Genomic DNA, 23,333 nt, shown 5'->3' with positions numbered 1-23,333 from the left:
ACTTGCCTTTAATAATGTATTATTTAGGCTAGTAGTTTATGCTGTGGTATCAGAATAGTTTAAGTGGGCTAAGTAATAAATGCAAAGTTAAGTTACCCCTATCCAATTATTTTTTTTTTTTGTGCTGATCTGAAAAATGATCTGATCCGTGACGTCATAACCGTGATGTGATCCGAACCGTGTGTTTTGTGATCCGTTGAACCACTACAGATTAGTAAAGAAACAAATATCTTAAATGGGATTATAACAAGTTTGCAGTAATACAAAGATGTTATTTCATTTCATTTTAATTTGAAAACGCTGTGCATTTGTTTGTTGTTGTTGCTAGTTTGAGTTGAGAAATACACATTTCAGCATTATCAGTAATCTGTGAGTGTATTTTCATTGAGAACCAAGCAAGATGACTCATGATACTATTTGTTTATGATATCGCTATCGCAAATCGCAATCGCAATATTGACCTCAATAATCGCAATATGACATTTTCCCCAAATCGTGCAGCCCTAATTATTATTATTCATTATTCCTTTTTTGACTCACCATCAGTGTTTGGCCTAAACTCTTACTGTTGTCATTTTAATTGAATGAAATAAAACTGTTTTAACCCTTGTGTGTCAACTAAATAAAGTTACACATAGGTCCATAGAGGACAAAATGTCCATGTCCAAAAACTGTCATAAAAAATTTAAACTTGGGAGGACCGACTTAAGTTAAGTCTCATGTTAAAGAAGACCCTTGGCAGATTATTGGTGAAGTAAAAGCAGTTAAAAAAGTTAAACAGAACAAAAAGGTTATAGAGGTCTGAATTTATGAAAATGATTTATGAGCTTTATTTTATATAAAATATATATTTTATGAAACTTGTTGAACTCTAAATCTGCTAGAAAATCAAAGCCATAAATCTAAATGAGCTGCGTTACAAATTTAAGGGTTGATATTTCACAAAATGAGCTTTCAGTAAGATTTTGTTTGGGCGCAGTACCAAATTTTCTCCATTAGATGCCAGCAAACCGTAGCGGTACTGCAGGGGGTCCGTCAATTAATGTTTGATCAAAAATAATTTTTTTGTAAAAAAAAAAACTAAATAAATAAATAAAACATGGGTTAAAAAAAATCACAAAGTCTAATTTCGATATAAGCACCCTGAAATAAGCAAGAACACCCTCAGCTGATACTGTAATTATATAATATGATTGGCGAAACAGATTTGGCAAACCCTCCATTGCATTTTGAGTTTGCGCTCTCGAGAACGTGAACTGGTCCGATTTACAGCATATTTTTGCAGCACAGAAATGTAGCCAATCACAGACAAGTTTTTTGATGCTTTGAACGCAATGCTCAAAACGCTGGAGTTTGCTTAGTTCTGCTCACTGAATCCTCTCATTAACAAAGACACAAAGTTAGTAAGATATTCATTATGCAGTGTAGATAACTTTATTGATATAAAGGTAACGTTGTGAGATCACAAATGATGATGAGTGACAGTTTTCTAGTAATTGTAAGAGAGGGGCGGTCTTTGGCGCTTTCTGTGATGGCAGACACTGCAAAGTACATATAAATGCGTGATTCACTATCAAAATGTATAATAAAAACGCAATAATATAAGCCAGCTCAAAAACTTCCGATGAAATGTCATTTGCTGGTGTGTTGAGCATCAGTAGTGTAATACTTAGTTTAGAATCAGAATATAATCACTTAAATAGTCAGGCATAGCATTAATTTAGTTATTCAAACGTAAGACAAAAAATCAATAAAGACGTACCTCACTGTTTCTCCTCGGCTTAATTAAATTCGACCATCAGTTTTCACACTTTTATGTGAAAAAAGCTTCAAAAATTAAATATTTATTGTGCACTTTAGTTAGATTAATTGAATAAAATGTGTGTTTTCACAAGTGTGCTGAAATCATTGATCTTGCACTGCACTGACTGACAGCTGCTCGCTTTCTGTGTAATTCATTCACAATAAAAGTTATTGTTTTTCTTAAGATTTTGTGAGTACTTCATACTTCACATTGACAAAATGTATTTTTAAACCTAGTTATTTTAGAATGTTTAATATTTAGTCAAAAACGAAGTGAAAAACGGTTAGAGGAAATGGTTGATATATGCGCAAATAAATGCTACTTTGCCGCCACCTGCTGGTTAAAGTGGTAATTATTGTCTTTTTTATTTTTATAAGTGTTCATCAAATGTTGAATTGCCTACATTTTTAAATGTTTGGTTTTACAATGGAGACAATCTCAGAGGGAAGAACATATAATGTTTGTGGTCATCACATTAAAAATAACATTTTAAGTGCTGGTGAAAAAATGCATGTGCGTGTCTAATTCCATGTACAGTGAGTACAGAATTAACAGCTAACAGTTCATCGAAAATGCCCAGGCTGGCTTAACGACAACCAGGAAGTAACCGTGCATGTAGTCAATTGCACAGGCCTAGTTCAAACTAGCACAGGACAAAAATATGGCATGTCAAAATTGATGCGCGCAATTTAAATGCATGTTTAAGTATACATGCAGTGATGCCTGTGCAGCAACAATAATGCGCATAGTTCTGATCTAACTTATTCTAATCATAATATTGTTAGTTTCTACTAACATCAGATGCTATATTCTTAATATGTAGCTCTCTTTGACACATTTTATATCGGGGGTCCTCGCTCCATGTCTCTTTTGCCCAAGGGGTCCACGCCCTGAAAAACGTTGAAGACCCCTGTGTTAGGCAATTAATAAGTTTACATCCACATTCTGAATGAGTGACCTAAACATGAAGCTGTTATTTTTATGTCTGTAATTTTCTTTTAATGAAGATGTGGATGAATGTGTTGAGAGATCAGACGTCTGTGGTCCAAACTCAATCTGCAACAACACTGTTGGGAGTTACAATTGCTCTTGCATGAGTGGATATAATGTAACAGATCCAAACCTCCCTATAAGCAGCAATAACACATGCAAAGGTATGATTGACAGCTGAAGCGTTACTGTTTGAACTACCTGAATCTTCTGTTAACTGTAACCTTACAATTTATTAATTATTTTATGCCAGACATTCAATAATGTTCTGACTCGCCATCAGTGTTTGGGCTGAACTCTTACTGTTGTAGTTATAATTGCAGGAAATGAGACTTTTTAAATATCTGCTTGTTTTAATAACACTGTGTTTTTCCTCCATAGATATAGATGAATGTCTGGTCAATCCACCTCAATGTGGGTCAAATTCCAACTGCACAAATGAAATAGGAAGTTACAATTGCTCATGTTTGGATGGATTCATTGTAACAAATTCAAGTCTCACCATCAGTATCAATAACACATGTAGAGGTACATTCTATATTCAGATTTTGTTTACTCTAACCTTGAATGAGTTTATGCATATTACAATTTTTGTAAGCTAAGCCTTCTCATTCTTATTATTTATTTACATACGCACAGTATGAGTGACCAAAACTGTTTTTTTTCCCCCATAACTCCCATTTACTAAAGATGTGGATGAATGTGTTGAGATATCAGACGTCTGTGGTCCAAACTCAATCTGCAACAACACTGTTGGGAGTTACAATTGCTCTTGCATGAGTGGATATAATGTAACCGACCCAAATCTCCCTATAAACAGCAGTAACCCATGCAAAGGTATGATTGACAGCTGAAGCACTGAGCAGTTTGTATTTGTACTGTCTAAATCTTTTGTCAAATCAAATGTAACCTTTCTCTTTATCAAAAATTTTATTTCAGATATTTATGAATGTCTTGACGCAGTATCAGTATGTGGGCCAAACTCTCACTGTTACAATTACAATGGAAGCTTCTCGTGCTCTTGTTGGGAAGGATATAACGTCTCAGATGGAAATAAGGAGATTGCCAAAAGTAACCCATGCATCGGTAAGTTTGCACTTTGTAATATTCTCTGTTATGATTGTTGAATAATTTCAGATATGTCTTTATCAAATATGCAGATAATCATTGTTTGTTTATATCTTTTTTTATTTATTGTTTATATTTATTTATTTAGCTAGCACATGCAGTTTGGATTTGTAAGTTTAGGGCTGAAATACTATTTTTATCCAGCTCTTTTTCTTTAGGAGATAAGTTTACATTTGTTCTGGCCTGTTGTGCTCAGCTTCTACCTTCTTGATTTATATTCTCCTTTATATAGACATATGAATGCCATGAGATAAATGTATTTCATGTCTTTAGGTGTTTGTGATAATTAAATCAGTTTTTACTTAATTAAAGTAATTAATTTAATTTTTAATTTAATTTTTCCATAGATATAAATGAATGTCTGCTCAGTCCATCTATATGTGGCCCTGATTCCAACTGCACAAATGAAATAGGAAGTTACAATTGCTCATGTTTGGATGGATTCACTGCAACAAACTCAAATCTCACCGTCAGCATCAATAACACATGTAGAGGTACATTCTATATTCAGATCTCTGTGTTCTCTAACATTGAATAATGAACTAGATGTTTTTTGTACACTATTAGTCCAATACATTTTATTAAAATAAATACAAATGTTTTAATGATAACATTGACGTTTCAGTGCTTTCTACTTTGGATAAAATTTTCTGAATGTAATATTAGATTGTAATGTTAGGCGAGCTGACCTCCACACTCTGTTTGAGTGACCTAAAGAGGAAAGGGTCATTTTTATGTCTGTAATTTTCTTTTACCAAAGATGTGGATGAATGTGTTGAGATATCAGACGTCTGTGGTCCAAACTCAATCTGCAACAACACTGTTGGGAGTTACAATTGCTCTTGCATGAGTGGATATAATGTAACAGATCCAAACCTCCCTATAAACAACATTAACCCATGCAAAGGTATGATTGACAGCTGAAGCTCTGAACATATTGTTACAGTTTTTACTGCCTTAATCTTCTGCCAACTGTTTACTTTATCAATTACTTTGTTTCAGATATTTATGAATGTCTTGACCCTCCATCAGTATGTGGGCCGAACTCTTACTGTTACAATTACAATGGAAGCTTCTCATGCTTTTGTTGGAATGGATATAATGTCACAGATGGTAATCACGCTATTAATAAAAACAACCCATGCATCGGTAAGTTTTTGTTTATTTGATATTCTGAATTGCAATTTACAAGTAATTTTTACATTTTTAAACTTTTTTAAAAAAGGTTCAGGATCCATACTTTATTTACAATTAATTTATTTATTTTTGGAAAATGTTAACATTGCTAATTAATTTTTATTCTCCTTGTATATATGTCTTTTTATACAACTAACTGTTTTAAATCACTTTTTAATTTCCTTTTTTTTTTTTTTTTTTTAGATGTAGATGAATGTCTGATCAGTCCATCTGTATGTGGTCCAAATTCCAACTGCACAAATGAAATAGGAAGTTACAATTGCTCATGTTTGGATGGATTCACTGCAACAAACTCAAATCTCAGCATCAGCATCAATAACACATGTAGAGGTACATTTTATTTTAAGATTTCTATTGACGCTATATTCTTGAATAATCCATATGATTTTTACTTTGCATGTCTCTTTTTGTAAATGAAGCATTCTGTTGTAAACATGCCAAAGAATGTGTTGACCTTCACATATGAATGAGTGACATAAACTGTTATTTTCCTCTAAACTTCCTTTTAATAAAGATGTGGATGAATGTGTTGAGATATCAGACATCTGTGGTCCAAACTCAATCTGCAACAACACTGTTGGGAGTCACAATTGCTCTTGCATGAGTGGATATAATGTAACAGATCCAAACTTCCCTATTAACAGCAATAACACATGCAAAGGTATGATTGACAGCAAAAGCATATATATATATATATATATATATATATATATATACACACACATTCCAAAATCTTAGTTTTCCGGTCTTGTGTGTTTAAAAATGTTGATATTGTCCTTTATCAGTTTTTATTCTTATAGTATAGATGTAGATTATGTTGTTAGACACCAGGGGCCGTTTTCACAAAACATCTTAAGGCTAAAAGTAGCTCCTAACTTGCCAATTTAGGAGAAACAATTAAAAATAATGGGCATGTCAGTTCTAATTTTAGGACTCCTACATTTTTGCTCTAAGAGTATTTCACAAAGCATTTTAGTGCTAAAACTAGCTCCTAAATCTGTGAAGCATTAGGAGTAGTCAAGAGGACTCCTAAGACACTAAGACCAAATCACAAACAATCCTAATGGCCGTTGCTGCCAATCCGCCTCAGAAATCCACCCAAAGACACTCTACACTATTGAGGCAATAGCGATAGAGCCTTTGGTGCTGAACCTTCTTCATAAATGCAATACATATTTTGATTTATAGATTTGAATCTATCATAAAATGGCAAAAATAAATATTTAATAAATAAATAAAGAATGTCCGATTACCTGTGGCAGTTGTTTTCTCTAGATCACACTTACAACAAACGATCGAATAGAATAAAAAATATATAATAAGCGTATTTGGCTTGCTGTCCAAGAGGATCGAGGGCTCAAGAGCTTGGAATTTAGCCCAAATCCAGAGTTCTTCACATATCCCCAGCCGAGAGTGAGTAACGGGGTAGTGGAGGGATGCAGAAAACTGTCGAGGAAACTATAGGTGAGTCGGCTCTCATCTCTGTATATACAGTATACCTCCACTCGAGCTGATTAGATAGACCGTTTGAATGCACTCCTCCCAAACTTTGTTTATAAAACATCATTCGTCGCTTGAATTCTGCATTCTCTCGAGATGCAGACATGTAAGAGGCTGAAAATTAGCTGAACATATACTAGTTTAATTAATTAGCTGAACATATACTAGTTTAATTCATTAATGACACTTAGCCTACATTTTGAAACCTTTATTTGAATATGGCAACATTTTTATTTTAACATCTTTATTTGAATATTGCAACAATTGTATTTCTATGATAATATCGCTGACAGAGACTGCTCCCCCATCAGCCAATCACTGTGTGTATACTCCATAGCAACAAGGTCAACACCGCCCTTACTCTTAGCTTAAGACTTCTCTCTATTCCTTATTAAAAGTTTGTCTCAGCAGCTTTGTGAAAAGTTTTTAAGAGAAAACTCTTAGCTAAAAACTTTTAGCTAAGAGAATTTTTAGGAGAACTCTTAGTAGTAAAATAAAATGTTTTGTGAATACGGCCCCAGATCTCTTTCATGTTTTTAAGTGTTTATATTTGTATGTTACACATTACGTTTGTCCCTCCCCCAGATATAGATGAATGTGTGATCAGTCCATCTGTATGTGGTCCTGATTCCAACTGTACAAATGAAATAGGAAGTTACAATTGCTCATGTTTGGATGGATTCACTGTAACAAACTCAAATCTCACCATCAACATCAATAACACATGTAGAGGTACATTTTATATTTAGATTTGCATTTACTCTAACCATGAATAATTAACTAGAGCTTGTCCATGTCTTTGTTTTTTGTTTTGTTTTTTTATTCTGAATTATTTATTTACATACGTATGAGTGACCCAAACTGTTCTTCTCCTCTGAACTTCCTTTTAATAAAGATGTGGATGAATGTGTTGAGATATCAGACGTCTGTGGTCCAAACTCAATCTGCAACAACACTGTTGGGAGTTACAATTGCTCTTGCATGAGTGGATATGATGTAACAGACTCAAACCTCCCTATAAACAGCAGTAACACATGCAGAGGTATGATTGACAGCTGAAGCTTTGAATTTTTTTTTGCTGTTTGTACTGCCTGAACCTTCTGTTAACCGTTCAGTTATCAATTATTTTGTCAGTATTCAATGTTTTGACACCATCAATTTGTGGGTCGAACTCCAATGCTGCCCTCACATGCTATCGGAATTATTGTAAATAGCCACTGGGAAGCTCTGTGAATGTTTGATGAAACGTGAATGTTGATATGTTTGTCAAAAAATAAGACGCTAAATATCATTTTGGCTTTAATATGATTTTCCTAATAAATAGGCAAGAATTAACCTTGTGTCCTCCATGATTCCTGTTCTTTCTGACATCAAAGCACTTGAATGTGACAAGCTCGTAATCACAAGCTTCAGGATGTAGTTATAGTTGCAGGAAATGAAAGGAAATAATTGCTTGTTTTGATAATATTTTGTTTCCCCCCCATAGATATAGATGAATGTCTGCTCAGTCCATCTGTATGTGGTCCTGATTCCAACTGCACAAATGAAATAGGAAGTTACAATTGCTCATGTTTGGATGGATTCATTGTAACAAACTCCAGTCTCACCATCAGCATCAATAACACATGTAGAGGTACATTTTATATTTAGATTTGCATTTACTCTAACCTTCAATAATAAGAGTTTATCTGTTTTTTTATTTTATTTTATTTTATTGTTTTTATTTTATTTATTGTATTTTATATGATATTAAAATTAATATGATAGTTTCTTCCTTGCATCTGCTATAATGTAATATGTCTCGAGAGTATGTATATTAGTCAATAAATACGTGGATCCGCTGTTGAAAATTGATTGTCCTGATGGACTGGAGGCAATATTTTCGTTTAGCATGCAAGAGATTCTGGGTTCGAATCCAACCATGTATGATTTTTTTTTTTTCTCTCATTAAAACCAAAGATGTTCGTCAGTGATTGTATATCAAGAGCAGGGACACGTTTATGTGTATTTTGTTTTGTGATTCGACGTAACGAATAGAGAGTCTCTGCAACAGTTAAGCGATGGATTGAAGCGCTCGTCCGTGTGAACACTGCGCAGTGTGCACGAGCGCCAAGAGAACACTGTTGCGCCTCTGATAACAACGACAACGAGCACTCAACATGATTTCAAAAACAACAAATCCCAGCGCCAGATCGCCTATTATTAACTCAAATTGATAATCAACTAGAGGTGTTTCTTTTGTATTAGATATCCGCGAGATGTTTAAAAAAGTGGTGGGGACAATATCGACCCTTTCAAAAAGTGGTGGGGACATGTCCCACCCGTCCCACCCGCAAATTACGCCTATGATAAAATATATTTTTTATTGATCATGTTGAACTCTGAAACTGCTAGAAAATCAAAGCCATAAATCTAATTGAGCTGTGTTCCAAATTAAAGGGAACCACTGGTGTTAAGACTTATATGGCTTAATATAATGTAATTTATGTCTCTTACTGAAATATGTAGTAGAAACTTTTTTTTTGTTCGATGAGTCACAAGAGAAGCGATGTAAGTCTTTACTGCTTTACTAGTGATAAGAGAAGAAAAGAATAGGAAGTTGTGAAGAATATGGACGAATAAAACTTCTTAACTGTGTCTTTGTTCTCTTCACTTTAGCCGTGATGACTGAGGTGTTTTTTTTATCTGTATGTTTTGGTGCAATGGTAATCTAGTAACGCATACAGGTCTTAATATCCACGGGGTTCCTTTTAAAATTAGTGAGGATGAAAACATTGAAGACGTGCAATGTCTCTGTGGCTATTCGAACTACTGTTGTATGTTTGATGTGTTAAAATCGTCTGATCACCTGAATGCATTACACACAGTTAAATGTGCTGAGAAGATGCTACTGTTTTATGCGATCACAGATATCTCGTGCATCACAGCGCACGCAAGTTTTGAGGCAGTCTGTCTCAGTCGAGATGTGTTATAGTCTTACCTTCCTCAGTCTCCACGACAGGCATGGCATTTGGTTAAAGCATACACTTATATCCATCGGCAACTGTAAGCCTTTTCAGCTGTGGTCTTCTAAAAGCCTCAAAGGCACCAGGGCTTGTGAAGAGAACAAAAACGTGGATTCCCATTCTTTTCTCCTATCGCTAGGAAAGCAGTAAAGACTTACATCGCTTTTCTTGTGGCTTATCGACTGAAAATTACACCCAAAAGCTGCACAGTGTGGCATCATATATTATATTCCGATTTGTGTTGCGTTAAAAATAGCAAAAGGACAGTTTTAGTAACTCAGTGATTGCAACTATTTGACGTCACCGACATAGAACGCAAACAAAATGGCGCCGCACCTTTGTCCAAATATGTCATGAATTTTTTTTTATATAACATAAATCTTTCATGGGTTTTCTACTACATATTTCAGTAAGAGACATCATTTATGTTATTTTAAGCCATACAAGTCTTAAAGGAACACTCCACTTTTTTTGAAAATTGGCTCATTTTCCAACTCTCCTATAGTTAAACAGTTGAGTTTTACCGTTTTCGAATCCATTCAGCCGACCTCCGGGTCTGGCGGTACCACTTTTAGCATAGTTCATTGAATCTGAGTAGACCATTAGGAACTGTACTCTCATTCTGGCGTAATAATCAAGGTACTTTGCTGCCATACCTTGGGTGCAACAGGCGCAATGATATTACGCAGCGTCTCTCACAAATGTCTCTATGGTTGCAAGGCATGCTCCCTGTGCAAACAGGGGGTCACAGCCACTGCTTAATATCATTGCGCCTGCTGCACCCATGGTATGGCAGCAAAGTACCTTGATTATTACGCCAGAATGAGTGTATAGTTCCTAGCCATATCGGCCTAGAAAATTGCAACTTTTCATTTTCCGTCAGTCTTAGTACACGATGTAGCTACAGAAGAGTCAAGTTTTAAATAGGCAAAAATATTAAAACTCTTTAGACCAATAGCATCTCGCTCAAAAATGACCAATCAGATTCAATGAACTATGCTAAGCTATGCTAAAAGTGGTACCGCCAGACCCGGAGATTGGCTGAATGGATTCAAAAATGGTAAAACTCAACTGTTTAACTCTAGGAGAGTTGGAAAATGAGCCTATTTTCAAAAAAAGTGGAGTATTCCTTTAACACCAGGGGTTCCCTTTAAGGGTTGCTTATTTCACAAAATGAGCTTTCAGTAAGATTTTGTTTGGGCGCAGTACCGAATTGTCCCCATTAGATGCCAGCAAAACACCACTGGTACATACAGTGGTTGCATTTGTGAGTTACAGTAAAGTTTTTCTCTCTCAAATATTACACACACACATACAAACCACACACTGACATCCATACCAACACACCCAGACAATTATAGCTGCATATCTTATCCAATTGCCTCTATAAAACACAGAAGCAGAAAACAAGAATAAAGCAAGTATTTGCTTTATAGCCAAGCCTGAGAAAATGGCACCATTTTGCAAAAAAAATTGTACAAATATTCATTTTGAAGCCTTTCCAACACAATGAAAGCCTATTTACAAAGACTGCGTCATTTTACAGTTAAATAATCCTAGAATTAATAACTGCCGTTTTAATGGGTTTAAATGTGGACATTTTTGACCTTGAGGCCCTGAGTGTAACTATTTTGTGTTACTAGTGTAAAATAGATTTATTAAAGGAAATGGGGGTGAAATAGTAAAATTAAGATAAAAATACACATTTGTGCCAAATTTGTGCATTTGGCATTAACAGTCAAAATGACCAAAAAAAAAAAAAAATGTCCATAAGGATGCACAAGGGTTAAATAATTGCTTGTTTTATAGTATTGTGTTTTTCCCCCATAGATATAGATGAATGTCTGTTCAGTCCATCTGTATGTGGTCCTGATTCCAACTGCACAAATGAAATAGGAAGTTACAATTGCTCATGTTTGGATGGATTCACTGTAACAAACTCAAATCTCACCATCAGCATCAATAACACATGTAGAGGTACATTCTATATTCAGATCTCTGTGTTCTCTAACATTGAATAATGAACTAGATTTAGATAGTTTTTTGTACACCATTAGTCCAAACGATTTTATTAAAATAAATGGCAAATATTTTTTTAATGCTAACATTATGAAGTTTCAGCATTTCCTTCTTTGGATAAAATATTCTAAATGTAATAGATTTTTATAATAGGCAATTAATGAATTGACCTCCATATTCTGAATGAGTGACCTAAAGAGGAAACTGTTCTTTTTGTGTCCGTAATTTTCTTTTAATAAAGATGTGGATGAATGTGTTGAGATATCAGACGTCTGTGGTCCAAACTCAATCTGCAACAACACTGTTGGGAGTTACAATTGCTCTTGCATGAGTGGATATAATGTAACAGACCCAAACCTCCCTATAAACAGCAATAACACATGCAAAGGTATGATTGACAGCTGAAGCTCTGAACATTTTGTTACCTCTTGTACTGCCTGAACCTTCTGTTAACCGTTTACTTATCAATTATTTTAAGTCATGAATGTACATGAATGTTTTGACTCACCATCATTGTGTGGGTAGAACTGTAATGCTGCCTTCACATGCTATCGGAATTATCATAAATACAAGTTTCCTAATTAAAAATTAGACATGAGCTCCCTCTCAGGTCATATTTACCACTGGGAAGCTCTGGGATAATTTTGATATCCAAGTTCCCAAGTTGAGCATGCCATAAACTTTAAACACTATTGCTATTGAACTATTGCTGCTATGACTGGTATTCTTTATTAGTTTTTTTCCCCAACAGCTACATTAATTTGTTTTGTTGTTAAAGTAGTGCATATTTACATATACTGTATGAATAATCATTTGAAGCATATTGAATGTTTTATACACTGTGAAAATAGCCTGTATTTGACTGAAATTGCAGGAAATTAAACTTTTTTAAATAATTGCTTATTTTAATAATATTGTATTCCCCCCAATAGATATAGATGAATGTCTGATCAGTCCATCTGTATGTGGTCCAAATTCCAACTGCACAAATGAAATAGGAAGTTACAATTGCTCATGTTTGGATGGATTCATTGTAACAAACTCAAATCTCACCATCAGCATCAATAACACATGTAGAGGTACATTTTATATTTAGATTTGCATTTACTCTAACCTTGAATAATTATCGAGTTTATCAATGTTTTTTTGTTTGTTTGTCTGTTGTTGTTTTTCATTATTTATTTACATATGTATGAGTGACCCAAACTGTTCTTTTCTTTCCTAACTTCCTTTTAATAAAGATGTGGATGAATGTGTTGAGATATCAGACGTCTGTGGTCCAAACTCAATCTGCAACAACACTGTTGGGAGTTACAATTGTTCATGCTTGAGTGGATATAATGTAACAGATCCAAACCTCCCTATAAACAGCAATAACACATGCAGAGGTATGATTGAAGTAGTGCATATTTACGTTTATGAATAATAATTTAAAGCATATTGAATGTTTTATACACAGAGAAAATAGCCTGTGTTTGACCAAAATCCCAGAATTGTCAGCAAGTTGGCTATTTAGATAGCGGGGTGAATGTTTATATTTTTGACAAAAAATACGACGCTAAATATCATTTTGGCATTAATACGATTTTCTTAATAAATAGGCAAGAATAAACCTTGTGTCCTCCATGATTCCTGTTCTTTCTGATATCAAAGCACTTGAATGCGACAAGCTCGTAAACACAACCTTCAGAAGTTGAAAGTTTCAGATTTACAATAGCATGTAAAGGCAGCATTACCGTTGTAATTGTAATTGCATGAAATTAAACCTTTTTTTAAATAATTGCTTGTTTTAATAATATTGTGTCTCCATCCCCATAGATATAGATGAATGTCTATTCAATCCATCTGTGTGTGGCCCTGATTCCAACTGCACAAATGAAATAGGAAGTTACAATTGCTCATGTTTGGATGGATTCACTGCAACAAACTCAAATCTCACCATCAGCATCAATAACGCATGTAGAGGTACATTCTATATTCAGATTTGCATTTACTCTAATCTTCAGTAATTAGAGTTTATCTGTTTTTTATTTTATTATGTTTTTTTATCTATTTTATTGATTTATTTATTCTCATTATTTATTTACATATGTATGAGTGACCCAAACTGTTCTTTTCCTCTGATCTTCCTTTTAATAAAGATGTGGATGAATGTGTTGAGATATCAGACATCTGTGGTCCAAACTCAATCTGCAACAACACTGTTGGGAGTCACAATTGCTCTTGCATGAGTGGATATAATGTAACAGACTCAAACCTCCCTATAAACAGCAGTAACACATGCAGAGGTATGATTGACAGATGATCAACTATTTTATGTCAGATATTCATTATTCATTTGAGTCACCATCAGTGTTTGGACTAAACTCTTACTATTGAAATTTTAATTGAATGAAATAAAACAGTTTTTAACCCTTGTGTGTCAACTAAATAAAGTTACACATAGGTCCATAGAGGACAAAATGTCCATGTCCAAAAACTGTCATAAAAATTTGGGAGCACCGACTTAAGTTAAGTCTCATGTTAAAGAAGACTCCTCACAGATTATTGGTGAAGTAAAATCAGTTTAAAAAGTTAAACAAAACAAAAAGGTTATAGAGGTGTAAATTTATGAAAATGATTTACGATTTTAATTTTTTTTAATGATTTTATATAACATATATTTTATGAAACTTGTTGAACTCTAAATCTGCTAGAAAATCAAAGCTATAAATCTAAATGAGCTGCGTTACAAATTTAAGGGTTGATGTTTCACAAAATGAGCTTTCAGTAAGATTTTGTTTGGGCGCAGTACCAAATTTTCCCCATTAGATGCCAGCAAAATACCACTGGTACACACAGTGATTGGATTTGTGATTTACAGTAAAGTTTTTCTCTCTCAAATATTACATACACACACATACAAACCACACACTGACATCCATACCAACACACCCACACAATTATAGCTGCATATCTTATCCAACTGGCTCTATAAAACACAGAAGCAGAAAACAGGAATAAAGCAAGTATTTGCTTTATAGCCAAGCCTGAGAAAATGGCACCATTTTGCAAAAAATAGTAAAAATATTTATTTTGAAGCCTTTCCAACACAATGAAAGCCTATTAACAAAGACTGCATCATTTTACAGTTAAATAACCCTAGAATTAAAAATAGCTGTTTTAATGGGTTTAAATAGGGACATTTTTGTTTCAAAATTTGTGCATTTGGCATTAACAGTCAAAATGACCAAAAAAAAAATGTCCATAAGGATGCACAAGGGTTAAATAACTGCTTGTTTTATAGTATTGTGTTTTCCTCCCATAGATATAAATGAATGTCTGTTCAGTCCATCTATATGTGGTCCTGATTCCAACTGCACAAATGAAATAGGAAGTTACAATTGCTCATGTTTGGATGGATTCACTGTAACAAACTCAAATCTCACCATCAGCATCAATAACACATGCAGAGGTACATTCTATATTCAGATCTCTGTGTTCTCTAACATTGGATAATAAACTAGATGTTTTTGTACACCATTAGTCCAAACGATTTTATTAAAATAAATGGCAAATATTTTTTTAATGCTAACATTATGAAGTTTCAGCGTTTCCTACTTTGGATAAAATATTCTAAATGGAATATTAGATTGTAATGTTAGGCAATTTATAAGTTCACATCCACATTCTGAATGAGTGACCTAAAGAGGAAACTGTTCTTTTTATGTCTGTAATTTTCTTTTAATAAAGATGTGGATGAATGTGTTAAGAGATCAGACATCTGTGGTCCAAACTCAATCTGCAACAACACTGTTGGGAGTTACAATTGCTCTTGCATGAGTGGATATGATGTAACAGATCCAAACCTCCCTATAAACAGCAGTAACACATGCAAAGGTATGATTGACAGCTGAAGCATTACTGTTTGAACTGCCTGAATCTTCTGTTAACTGTAATCTTACAATTTATCAATTATTTTATGCCAGACATTCAAGAATGTTCTGACTCGCCATCAGTGTTTGAGCTGAGCTCTTACTGTTGTAGTTATAATTGCAGGAAATGAGACTTTTTAAATATCTGCTTGTTTTAATAACACTGTGTTTTTCCTCCATAGATATAGATGAATGTCTGGTCAATCCACCTCAATGTGGGTCAAATTCCAACTGCACAAATGAAATAGGAAGTTTCAATTGCTCATGTTTGGATGGATTCATTGTAACAAATTCAAGTCTCACCATCAGCATCAATAACACATGTAGAGGTACATTCTATATTCAAATTTTGTTTACTCTAACTTTGAATAAGAGTTTATGCATGTTTTTTATGCAATTTTTGTAAGCTAAGCCTTCTTATTCTTCTCATTATTTATTTACATATGTACAGTATGAGTGACCAAAACTGTTTTTTCCCCATAACTTTAATAAAGATGTGGATGAATGTGTTGAGATATCAGACGTCTGTGGTCCAAACTCAATCTGCAACAACACTGTTGGGAGTCACAATTGCTCTTGCATAAGTGGATATAATGTAACCGACCCAAATCTCCCTATAAACAGCAGTAACCCATGCAAAGGTATGATTGACAGCTGAAGCACTGAGCAGTTTGTATTTGTACTGTCTAAATCTTTTGTCAAATCAAATGTAACCTTTCTCTTTATCAAAAAATTTATTTCAGATATTTATGAATGTCTTGACGCAGTATCAGTATGTGGGCCAAACTCTAACTGTTACAATTACAATGGAAGCTTCTCCTGCTCTTGTTGGGAAGGATATAACGTCTCAGATGGAAATAAGGAGATTGCCAAAAGTAACCCATGCATCGGTAAGTTTGCACTTTGTAATATTCTCTGTTATGATTGTTGAATAATTTCAGATATGTCTTTATCAAATATGCAATCATTGTTTTGTTTTTTTGTTTGTTTGTTTTTTTGTTTGTTTATATTTATTTATTTAGCTAGCACATGCAGTTTGGATTTGTAAGTTTAGGGCTGAAATACTATTTTTATCCAGCTCTTTTTCTTTAGGAGATAAGTTTACATTTGTTCTGGCCTGTTGTGCTCAGCTTCTACCTTCTTGATTTATATTCTCCTTTATATAGACATATGAATGCCATGAGATAAATGTATTTCATGTCTTTAGGTGTTTGTGATAATTAAATCAGTTTTTACTTAATTAAAGTGATTACTTGAATTTTTAATTTAATTTTTCCATAGATATAAATGAATGTCTGCTCAGTCCATTTATATGTGGCCCTGATTCCAACTGCACAAATGAAATAGGAAGTTACAATTGCTCATGTTTGGATGGATTCACTGCAACAAACTCCAGTCTCACCATCAGCATCAATAACACATGTAGAGGTACATTCTATATTCAGATCTCTGTGTTCTCTAACATTGAATAATGAACTAGATGTTTTTGTACACTATTAGTCCAATACATTTTATTAAAATAAATACAAATGTTTTAATGATAACATTGACGTTTCAGTGTTTTCTACTTTGGATCAAATTTTCTAAATGAAATATTAGATTGTAATGTTAGGCGAGCTGACCTCCACACTCTGTTTGAGTGACCTAAAGAGGAAAGGGCCATTTTTATGTCTGTAATTTTCTTTTACCAAAGATGTGGATGAATGCTTTGAGATATCAGACGTCTGTGGTCCAAACTCAATCTGCAACAACACTGTTGGGAGTTACAATTGCTCTTGCATGAGTGGATATAATGTAACAGATCCAAACCTCCCTATAAACAGCAATAACCCATGCAGAGGTATGATTGACAGCTGAAGCTCTGAACATATTGTTACAGTTTTTACTGCCTTAATCTTCTGCCAACTGTTTACTTTATCAATTACTTTGTTTCAGATATTTATGAATGTCTTGACCCTCCATCAGTATGTGGGCCGAACTCTTACTGTTACAATTACAATGGAAGCTTCTCATGCTTTTGTTGGAATGGATATAATGTCACAGATGGTAATCACGCTATTAATAAAAACAACCCATGCATCGGTAAGTTTTTGTTTATTTGATATTCTGAATTGCAATTTACAAGTAATTTTTACATTATTTTTAAACTTTTGGTCATTGCATAATTTAAAAATGTATTTAAAAAAAAAAAAAAGATAGTTTTAGAATAGGTTCAGGATCCAGACTTTTTTTTATTAACTGTTTTTATTTACTATATATTTATTTTTGGAAAATGTTAACATTGCTACTTAATTTGTATACTGCTTGTATAGAAGTCTTTTTATACATCTAACTGTTTTAAATCACTTTTAAAATTTCCTTTTTTCATAGATATAGATGAATGTCTGATCAGTCCATCTGTATGTGGTCCAAATTCCAACTGCACAAATGAAATAGGAAGTTACAATTGCTCATGTTTGGATGGATTCACTGCAACAAACTCAAATCTCACCATCAGCATCAATAACACATGTAGAGGTACATTCGATATTTAGATTTGCATTTACTCTAACCATGAATAATTAACTAGAGCTTGTCCATGTCTTTGTTTTTGTTTTTTGTTTTTTTGTTTTGTTTTTTTATTCTGAATTATTTATTTACATATGTATGAGTGACCCAAACTGTTCTTCTCCTTCCTAACTTCCTTTTAATAAAGATGTGGATGAATGTGTTGAGATATCAGACGTCTGTGGTCCAAACTCAATCTGCAACAACACTGTTGGGAGTCACAATTGCTCTTGCATGAGTGGATATGATGTAACAGATCCAAACCTCCCTATAAACAGCAATAACACATGCAGAGGTATGATTGACAGCTGATCAATTATTTTATGTCAGATATTCATTATTAATTTTTTGGGTAACACTTTACTTGAAGGGGTGTGCATAAGACTGACATGACACCTGGCTGTCATGAGGCCAATATAATAGAGTCATGAATATTTTTCTGACCACTTTTTTTCAGTGGTACAAATTGAACTGTCATTAAAATGTCATTAAGTGACAATATTATGTATAAATTTACAATATTAATATTGCTTATTACTATTAGCATGCATATGACTGGAATATTGACTATTTATTAGTAATTATTAAGCACATATTAATGCCTTATTCTGCATGACCTTATTCTACATTCTTAATCCTACCCAATACCTAAACTTAACAATTAACTATATTTATAAGCAGTAAATTAGTACTTTATTGAGGGAAAAGTCATAGTTAATTGTTTATATATCTGTTCCCTATACTGAAGTGTTACCAAAATAATGTATTGTAATGTTAATGTTAATGTTAAAAAGCAAAGTTTCTTAAGTTTGTTGATTAATCTGCTATGTCATGTTTATGACAGGTTATGTTGTCTTGGTAATGTCAAGTTGTCATGACAAAGACACTGACAGGTTATGATGAATTGGTTTATGTCAAGTTGTCATAACAAAAACATCTCAAACAATGTCATCTTTGCATTAAAAATGACATAATTGAGCGAATGACATTTAATGACAGTTGTCATAAACATGCATAGAACCTGTGGGGGGGGTATAGAGGTGTAAATTTATGAAAATGATTTACGAATAATTTTATATAAAATATATATTTTATGAAACTTGTTGAACTCTACATCTGCTAGAAAATCAAAGCCATAAATCTAAATGAGCTGCGTTACAAATTTAAGGGTTGATATTTCACAAAATGAGCTTTCACTAAGATTTTGTTTGGCCGCAGTACCAAGTTTTCTCCATTAGATGCCAGCAAAACACCACTGGTACATACAGTGGTTGCATTTGTGATTTACAGTAAAGTTTTTCTCTCTCAAATATTACACACACACACACACACACACATACAAACCACACACTGACATCCATACCAACATACCCACACGATTATAGCTGCATATTTTATTCAGTTGGCTCTATAATACACAGAAGCAGAAAACAAGAATAAAGGAAGTATTTGCTTTATAGCCAAGCATAAGAAAAATGGCACCATTTTGCAAAAAAATAGTAAAAATATTCAAAATGACCAAGAAAAAAAAAAAAATTCCATAAGGTATGCACAAGGGTTAAATAATTGTTTGTTTTATAGTATTGTGTTTTTCCCCCATAGATATAAATGAATGTCTGATCAGTCCATCTGTATGTGGTCCAAATTCCAACTGCACAAATGAAATAGGAAGTTACAATTGCTCATGTTTGGATGGATTCACTGCAACAAACTCAAATCTCACCATCAGCATCAATAACACATGCAGAGGTACATTCTATATTCAGATCTCTGTGTTCTCTAACATTGAATAATGAACTAGAAGTTTTTTGTACACCATTAGTTCAAACGATTTTATTAAAATAAATGGCAAATATTTTTTTAATGCTAACATTATGAAGTTTCAGCGTTTCCTACTTTGGATAAAATATTCTAAATGTAATATTAGATTGTTATAATAGGCAATTAATGAATTGACTTCCATATTCTGAATGAGTGACCTAAAGAGGAAACTGCTCTTTTTGTGTCTGTAATTTTCTTTTAATAAAGATGTGGATGAATGTGTTGAGATATCAGACGTCTGTGGTCCAAACTCAATCTGCAACAACACTGTTGGGAGTTACAATTGCTTTTGCATGAGTGGATATAATGTAACAGATCCAAACCTCCCTATAAACAGCAATAACACATGCAAAGGTATGATTGACAGCTGAAGCTCTGAACATTTTGTTACCTCTTGTACTGCCTGAACCTTCTGTTAACCGTTTACTTATCAATTATTTTAAGTCAATATACATGAATGTTTTGACTCACCATCATTGTGTGGGTAGAACTGTAATGCTGCCTTCACATGCTATCGGAATTATCATAAATACGAGTTTCCTAATTAAAAATTAGACATGAGCTCCCTCTCAGGTCATATTTACCAGTGGGAAGCTCTGGGATAATTTTGATATCCAAGTTCTCAAGTTGAGCATGCCATAAACTTTAAACATGGTGGAGGGGAGAACTATTGCTGCTATGACTGGTATTCTTTATTAGTTTTTTCCCCAACAGCTACTTTACTTTGTTTTGTTGTTAAAGTAGTGCATATTTGCATATATGAATAATCATTTCAAGCGTATATATTTTAAATTTATACACAGTGAAAATAGCCTGTATTTGACTGAAATTGCAGGAAAATCATTTAAATAATTGCTTATTTTTATAATATTGAATCCCCCCCAATAGATATAGATGAATGTCTGTTCAGTCCATCTGTATGTGGTCCTGATTCCAACTGCACAAATGAAATAGGAAGTTACAATTGCTCATGTTTGGATGGATTCATTGTAACAAACTCAAATCTCACCATCAGCATCAATAACACATGTAGAGGTACATTTTATATTTAGATTTGTGTTTACGCTAACCTTGAATTACAACCTATTAGACCTATTGGCTAGAGTTTATCCATGTGATTTTAACTTTGATATAATTTTTGTAAATTAAGCATTCTGTTGTTTCACATATGAATGAGTGACATAAACTGTTCTTTTCCTCTGAACTTCCTTTTAATAAAGATGTGGATGAATGTGTTGAGAGATCAGACGTCTGTGGTCCAAACTCAATCTGCAACAACACTGTTGGGAGTTACAATTGCTCTTGCATGAGTGGATATAATGTAACAGATCCAAACCTCCCTATAAACAGCAGTAACACATGCAGAGGTATGATTGACAGCAAAAGCTTGTTTCAAATTCATGACAAAGAAAATAAGTATTGAGAGGTGTATAATTAATTTTTGTTAGTTTGTTTCTGTTGCAGGTGCTGCTTTACAAAATATTAATTATGTGGTTGTTTGTTTAAAAAAATGTTAATACACTTTCTCAATCCGTATTTTTCTTAAGTTTGTCTATTATGTTGTGAGATACCACATGTCTTTCATGTTTTATCTGTTTATACTTGTATGAATTAAGGCAAATTTTAATTATTTCCCCCCCATAGATATAGATGAATGTCTGATCAGTCCATCTGTATGTGGTCCAAATTCCAACTGCACAAATGAAATAGGAAGTTACAATTGCTCATGTTTGGATGGATTCACTGTAACAAACTCAAATCTCACCATCAGCATCAATAACACATGTAGAGGTACATTCTATATTCAGATCTCTGTGTTCTCTAACATTGAATAATGAACTAGATGTTTTTTGTACACCATTAATTCAATCAATTTTATTAAAATAAATATCAAATATGTTTTAATGCTAACATTATGAAGTTTCAGCATTTCCTATTTTGGATAAAATATTCTAAATGTAATATTAGATTGTAATGTTAGGCAATTTATAAGTTTACATCCACATTCTGAATGAGTGACCTAAAGAGGAAGCTGTTCTTTTTATGTCTGTAATTTTCTTTTAATAAAGATGTGGATGAATGTGTTGAGATATCAGACGTCTGTGGTCCAAACTCAATCTGCAACAACACTTTTGGGAGTTACAATTGCTCTTGCATGAGTGGATATAATGTAACAGATCCAAACCTCCCTATAAACAGCAATAACACATGCAGAGGTATGATTGACAGCAAAAGCTTGTTTCAAATTCATGACAAAGAAAATGAGTATTGGCAGGCGTATAATTAATTTTTGTTAGTTTGTTTCTGTATTATGTTGTGAGATACCATTTGTCTTACATGTTTTACCTGTTTATACTTGTATGTATTAAAGCATATTTACATTATTTTACCCCTCTAGATATAAATGAATGTGTGTTCAGTCCATCTGTATGTGGTCCTGATTCCAACTGCACAAATGAAATAGGAAGTTATAATTGCTCATGTTTGGATGGATTCACTGCAACAAACTCAAATCTCAGCATCAGCATCAGTAACACATGTAGAGGTACATTCTATATTTAGATTTGTGTTTACGCTAACCTTGAATTACAACCTATTAGCTAGATATTATCCATGTGATTTTAACTTTGATATCATTTTTGTAAATTAAGCATTCTGTTATAAAGATGCCAAAGATTGAGTTGACTTTCACATATGAATGAGTGACATAAACTGTTCTTTTCCTCTGAACTTCCTTTTAATAAAGATGTGAATGAATGCTTTGAGAGATCAGACGTCTGTGGTCCAAACTCAATCTGCAACAACACTGTTGGGAGTTACAATTGCTCTTGCATGAGTGGATATAATGTAACAGATCCAAACCTCCCTATAAACAGCAGTAACCCATGCAAAGGTATTATTGACAGCAAAAGCTTGTTAAATATTCATGATAAAGAAAATAAGTATTTAGGGGTGTATAATTAATTTTTGTTAGTTTGTTTCTGTTGCAGGTGCTGCTTTACAAAATATTAATTTTGTGGTTGTTTGTTTAAAAAAAAATGTTAATACACTTTCTCAATCCTAATTTTTCTTAAGTTTGTCTATTATGTTGTGAGATACCATTTGTCTTTCATTTTTTATCTGTTTATACTTGTATGAATTAAGGCAAATTTTAATTATTTCCCCCCCCATAGATATAGATGAATGTCTGATCAGTCCATCTGTATGTGGTCCAAATTCCAACTGCACAAATGAAATAGGAAGTTACAATTGCTCATGTTTGGATGGATTCACTGCAACAACCTCAAATCTCACCGTCAGCATCAATAACACATGTAGAGGTACATTTTATATTAAGATTTCTATTGATGCTATATTCATGAATAATCCATATGATTTTTACTTTCCATGTCTTTTTTTTGTAAATGA

General features: G+C 33.4%; 1 protein-coding gene across 50 annotated transcripts in view; it reads left to right on the top strand.

Moving 5' to 3' along the window:
- adgrf6 (adhesion G protein-coupled receptor F6) overlaps positions 1-23,333 on the top strand; it is a 149,490-nt gene that overhangs the window by 94,155 nt on the left and 32,002 nt on the right. For 35 of the 50 annotated variants that reach the window (XM_048207215.1, XM_048207214.1, XM_048207257.1 and 32 more), the window contains 37 exons: positions 2,812-2,958; positions 3,176-3,322; positions 3,485-3,631; positions 3,734-3,880; positions 4,270-4,416; positions 4,683-4,829; positions 4,925-5,071; positions 5,303-5,449; positions 5,634-5,780; positions 7,205-7,351; positions 7,515-7,661; positions 8,106-8,252; positions 11,455-11,601; positions 11,885-12,031; positions 12,576-12,722; positions 12,885-13,031; positions 13,462-13,608; positions 13,785-13,931; positions 14,951-15,097; positions 15,376-15,522; positions 15,740-15,886; positions 16,052-16,198; positions 16,301-16,447; positions 16,839-16,985; positions 17,251-17,397; positions 17,493-17,639; positions 17,928-18,074; positions 18,253-18,399; positions 19,707-19,853; positions 20,133-20,279; positions 20,814-20,960; positions 21,146-21,292; positions 21,570-21,716; positions 21,995-22,141; positions 22,324-22,470; positions 22,672-22,818; positions 23,099-23,245. In XM_048207215.1, coding sequence (XP_048063172.1) covers positions 2,812-2,958; positions 3,176-3,322; positions 3,485-3,631; positions 3,734-3,880; positions 4,270-4,416; positions 4,683-4,829; positions 4,925-5,071; positions 5,303-5,449; positions 5,634-5,780; positions 7,205-7,351; positions 7,515-7,661; positions 8,106-8,252; positions 11,455-11,601; positions 11,885-12,031; positions 12,576-12,722; positions 12,885-13,031; positions 13,462-13,608; positions 13,785-13,931; positions 14,951-15,097; positions 15,376-15,522; positions 15,740-15,886; positions 16,052-16,198; positions 16,301-16,447; positions 16,839-16,985; positions 17,251-17,397; positions 17,493-17,639; positions 17,928-18,074; positions 18,253-18,399; positions 19,707-19,853; positions 20,133-20,279; positions 20,814-20,960; positions 21,146-21,292; positions 21,570-21,716; positions 21,995-22,141; positions 22,324-22,470; positions 22,672-22,818; positions 23,099-23,245 — 5,439 coding nt within the window. The remainder of the gene's footprint in view (positions 1-2,811; positions 2,959-3,175; positions 3,323-3,484; positions 3,632-3,733; positions 3,881-4,269; positions 4,417-4,682; positions 4,830-4,924; positions 5,072-5,302; positions 5,450-5,633; positions 5,781-7,204; positions 7,352-7,514; positions 7,662-8,105; positions 8,253-11,454; positions 11,602-11,884; positions 12,032-12,575; positions 12,723-12,884; positions 13,032-13,461; positions 13,609-13,784; positions 13,932-14,950; positions 15,098-15,375; positions 15,523-15,739; positions 15,887-16,051; positions 16,199-16,300; positions 16,448-16,838; positions 16,986-17,250; positions 17,398-17,492; positions 17,640-17,927; positions 18,075-18,252; positions 18,400-19,706; positions 19,854-20,132; positions 20,280-20,813; positions 20,961-21,145; positions 21,293-21,569; positions 21,717-21,994; positions 22,142-22,323; positions 22,471-22,671; positions 22,819-23,098; positions 23,246-23,333) is intronic. The other 15 variants (XM_048207217.1, XM_048207254.1, XM_048207223.1 and 12 more) reach the window with 15 other exon arrangements.

The sequence above is a fragment of the Megalobrama amblycephala genome, linkage group LG11 (assembly GCF_018812025.1).
Source record: "Megalobrama amblycephala isolate DHTTF-2021 linkage group LG11, ASM1881202v1, whole genome shotgun sequence".
Lineage (NCBI taxonomy): Eukaryota > Metazoa > Chordata > Actinopteri > Cypriniformes > Xenocyprididae > Megalobrama > Megalobrama amblycephala.
Note: the sequence above shows the minus strand (reverse complement) of the source record. Positions and strands in the feature narration are given on the sequence as shown.